General features: G+C 37.2%; 1 protein-coding gene across 1 annotated transcript; it reads left to right on the top strand.

Moving 5' to 3' along the window:
- On the top strand, positions 276–2,240 carry LOC18591497 (aldehyde oxidase GLOX). The gene has a single exon (XM_007017654.2). It carries the CDS (start codon positions 350–352, stop codon positions 1,988–1,990), a length of 1,641 nt encoding a protein of 546 aa, XP_007017716.2. The 5' UTR covers positions 276–349; the 3' UTR covers positions 1,991–2,240.

A 4,656-nucleotide genomic window follows, 5' to 3' on the forward strand; every position in this document is an offset into this window, starting at 1 on the left:
GTAATCCAACTTCAGACTAAGATATTAACAACAATGAGCCGAATTCAAACCTTGGAACATTTATTCATCTGCCCCTAAAACTCCAAAATCGAAGCAGCCAACTACCAGGCCAGCTTCCTTCCTCCACATTGCCTAATTTTAAAACCCAAAAACCATCGTTTTCACTAACCAGAACAAGCCTACCACGCGTCACACATGCGTGTGGGATTTTCAAACCTTCATTCCTTCTCTCCTTCACGAGGCATTTATAAAGAGCACCAAGCGGACAGCCTTGATCAACAACAGCCCACAGTGCTTCTGCAGCAAGTAACACCCATAAAACAAAAGCAAAAAACCCCTCCAATCAAACATGACCCCAACATTCATTTTCTCAATCCTCCTGTTTCAACTCCTCTTTGCCTCACAGCCATATCACCTTATCCTCATCTCCGCAGCCGACGGTAGGTGGCAGCTTCTACAAAAAAGCATTGGCGTCTCAGCCATGCACATGCAACTCCTTAGAAATGACCGTGTTGTCATGTTTGACAGAACAGATTTTGGCAAATCTAATCTGCCATTGCCAAATGGGAAATGCCGCACTGACCCAAATGACACAGCGCTAAAAGTAGATTGCACGGCTCATTCAGTTGAGTACGATGTTTTGACCAACAAGTTCAGGGCTCTCATGGTCCAAACCGACGTTTGGTGCTCTTCAGGCGCTATCATGCCTGATGGCAATTTGGTCCAAACCGGTGGTTTCAATGACGGTGAACGTAGGGTCAGAGTTTTTAGCCCATGCAGCACCTGCGATTGGCAAGAAATACCAAATGGATTGGCAGCCAAAAGATGGTATGCCACCAACCATATTTTGCCAGATGGCAGACAAATTGTTGTCGGTGGTCGCAGACAATTTAACTATGAGTTTGTCCCTAAAAATGTTGCCGCCAACACGTTCAATTTGCCCTTCTTATCGGAAACCAATGACCGTGGAGTAGAGAACAATCTCTACCCTTTTGTTTTCCTTAATGTTGATGGAAACTTGTTCATTTTCGCTAATAATCGAGCTATTTTGCTTGATTATGTGAACAATAAAGTTGTGAAGACGTATCCGACAATACCAGGTGGCGATCCTAGAAGCTATCCAAGCACTGGTTCGGCTGTCTTGCTTCCATTGAAGAACTTGAAAGCTCCTGCTATTCAAGCTGAGGTTTTGGTTTGTGGGGGTGCTCCTAAAGGATCTTATCTCGAAGCCCTGAGAGGTAAATTCATTGCAGCCTTGAAGACTTGCGCGAGGATGACAATAACCGACCCCAACCCACAGTGGGTCATGGAGACTATGCCCATGGCTAGAGTTATGAGTGACATGATTTTGCTTCCAAACGGCAAGGTTTTGATCATCAACGGGGCAGGTTCCGGATCAGCAGGATGGGATTTGGGCCGGAACCCTGTTTTAAGTCCAGCCTTGTACCTGCCCGATAATAAAATTGGGTCACGGTTCCAAGCACAAACCCCGACAACAATTCCTAGGATGTACCACTCCACAGCAGTTTTGCTTCGTGACGGGCGAGTTTTAGTTGGTGGAAGTAATCCCCACACGTTTTACAACTTTACGGGAGTCCTTTTCCCTACCGAACTAAGCTTAGAGGCATTTTCTCCAGCATATTTAGACGCTAAATTCAATAATCTGCGACCGACAATCGTTGCCCCGAAGTCTTCGTCCGAGATTCAATACGGGAAAAAGTTAACTGTTCAAGTGCTGATCACGGGTAAAGTAGCTCCAAATTTGGTTTCGGTAACAATGGTAGCACCATCTTTTACTACACATTCATTCTCCATGAATCAAAGGGTTCTCGTACTAGGAAATGACAAAGTGACGGCGTTGGAGAAATCAACGTATAACATTGACGTCACGACGCCACGTTCTGCTAATCTTGCGCCGGCAGGGTTTTATCTTTTATTTGTGGTTCATCAAGACATTCCAAGCCAAGGCATTTGGGTCAAATTGCGGTAAAGGAAATACAAAAGATTCATTCAAAATATCCAAATTAAAGGTTTGCATGTTCATAAAAGATTTCTTTCCATGTGTACACTTCTTATTATTCTTCTCGACGTGACTTAGTTGTTTTTTTTATATTCAGCAATCCCTGTCGGTTGCTCTTATAGAATTAGGATACCATGTTTGTAACTTTGTCCTCTACAAAACTAAGTGTATTTACAAAGCTCGATCAATAAGGAGGATTTGTTTTAATTAATTGTTCTTATCTTCCCTTGCATTTGAACTTTAATTGTAACTTGCTAAGTAGTCATTGTGGTTAAATTTTTGCCTCAAATTGAGTTAATTATTTTGTATGGTTAAATTTCTTCCCTTCCTCCATTTTTTCATGCCGAAAACATGATTATTGCAGCTGTTTTCTGTTCTTTACTTACTATAGCATTGGCTATGGCTTCAGGATTCTCCATGAATTTGTAGGCCTTCACACAAATAGCAATAGCAACCAAGACCAAACAAAATATTAAAGCGGGATTGGTTGTTGTTATATATCCTGTCTGTTGCACTTGCTTTATGAGGAGAAGTCAGAAAAATACTGACTCCATATCAAGATGATTTAATGCAAAGACCAGTCAATTCTTCGAGCTGCCATTGACAGAACGTCATGTACAAACGAAACCGACCTTTCTCTAAACTAAGTCCGTCTATTCTCTATGAATTTCAACCTTTTTCTGATCTCCTTCTCGTTTTGTTTGTTTTAACATGACATACAGTGATTTATATGCCATTCATATATGACAGAATATATATATATATGCCATTCATGTGTTTATGTTGGAGGGAGAAGTTTAAAAGTTGTGTTGGATTAGAAGCTGGATAATTAATGACAGAATTGGGACAACTACTTGTTCTCGAGAGGGAGAAACCCATGGTTTTTCTAGAAATTGTTTGCGTGTGGGCATGGCCTTTAGTGTCACGGGGCTGGTGGGAACTTTTCAGGAATCAAAGTTCACGGGCACAAGTAGTTAGTGAGGGTCTGCAAATTTGGCTTAATTTCCTCTTAGGAGTGCCATACAACCAGCCACCATGAAGTAGATCAAGATTAGTAGATGCCACCATAAACAGAATGACGGGCTTGGTATATTATCTATGAGATAGGGAAACAAGAATGTGGATTTCAGCATAATAATAGAAAACCATGTGAAGTTATACTTTGCAGATAGGTTCTTGAATTTAAGTAGAGGACAGGAAGAGTGGGGGAAACTTTGCAAATTGTGGAAAGGTGTATTTTTAAAACTAACCTTTATAGATAAGATATTTTTAAAAATAACACTTTTTATAATTTTAACTATTTTTAGTTAAGTTGGACAAAAGTACATTTAATGAAATTACACGTCATGATGTTACATGCCATGATTAAGTTGTTTCACGTCATATACAAAAATATGTAACACGCTATGGTTAGGTTGTTATATGGTATATACAAAAACACGTAACACAACATGTCTAGATTGTTATACACCATGGTTAGATTGTTATACACTATTTACAAAAACATGTGACATGCGATAGTTAGGTTGTTACACGTCATGTACAAAAACATGTAACACGCTATGGTTAGATTGTTATACACCATATTGAAAAAAAAATATTATTGTTACAAACTATGTTAAAAAAATATTATTGTTACATGTCATATTCAAAAATATGTTATTACACTTTAATACCTAAAATGATGTTGTTATTTACGAACCAAAATTTCAAATCTTCTCAACTTTCTTCATTTTTTTTTTTTTATAATTTGACACTGATTAAAGTATTTCTAACATGTTTTCATAAATTAAAACACAAATTTTTTTTATCTAAAACACATATTTCGACTAAAATCAAAAAAATTTTCTTTTGAAAATTTAGGTTTATAAATTTTAAAATTTTGAGTTTATTAGTGTCTAGATCTTGAATTAATCCAATTAAAAGCTATTTTAAACCTCTGAGTTCATTTCTATAATTTTAATTTTATCCAAAATACCTAAAAATTAAAATTTTCAAATAACTATCCACCCAAGTAAATCAAAACCATCGCTTAGTGTCTTGAAAGCGTAAAAGAGAGAAATCTGAAAACGTAAGAAAGAAAAATTGATAGTATAGCAGACGAATGTCAAAAAGAGAAATCAATAAAATTAGAGAGAATAGGATAGTGAGAGAGAAATAGGAAGCACAAATAAAAAGAAATTGTGATGAATAGTTTAATTTATTTGAAATAATTTTAAGAGTATTTTTATCAAATTATTATTAAATATGATTAAAAAAATTAAATTTATTTTGATAATTATTTTTAAAATACTCTTATAAAAAAAAGTTATTTTTTATAATTTTCTCTTGTTAAAAACTACAAAGCGAGAGTAGCTTTCTACCGAAATAAATAAATAAAAGTTTAACGAAGGAGCAGATGTACGGGAGATGAGGCACACGGTGATGCCATCGTTTCGTTACCTTGCATCATGTATATAGACGATGGACCATCCGGCCATGGGTCTTACTGGCTCCATCAAACAAAGACTGATAAGCCAGCCCACCTGACGCAGAACATGCAAGCACGCCTGCTTGAGAACGGGGAAATACAAAAGAAAGGCCGAAACAACAGAGCTCTAACGAAGTCCAACTTAGTGAAATTGGACTTAATGGTG

This window comes from Theobroma cacao, chromosome 8 (genome assembly GCF_000208745.1).
Source record: "Theobroma cacao cultivar B97-61/B2 chromosome 8, Criollo_cocoa_genome_V2, whole genome shotgun sequence".
NCBI lineage: Eukaryota > Viridiplantae > Streptophyta > Magnoliopsida > Malvales > Malvaceae > Theobroma > Theobroma cacao.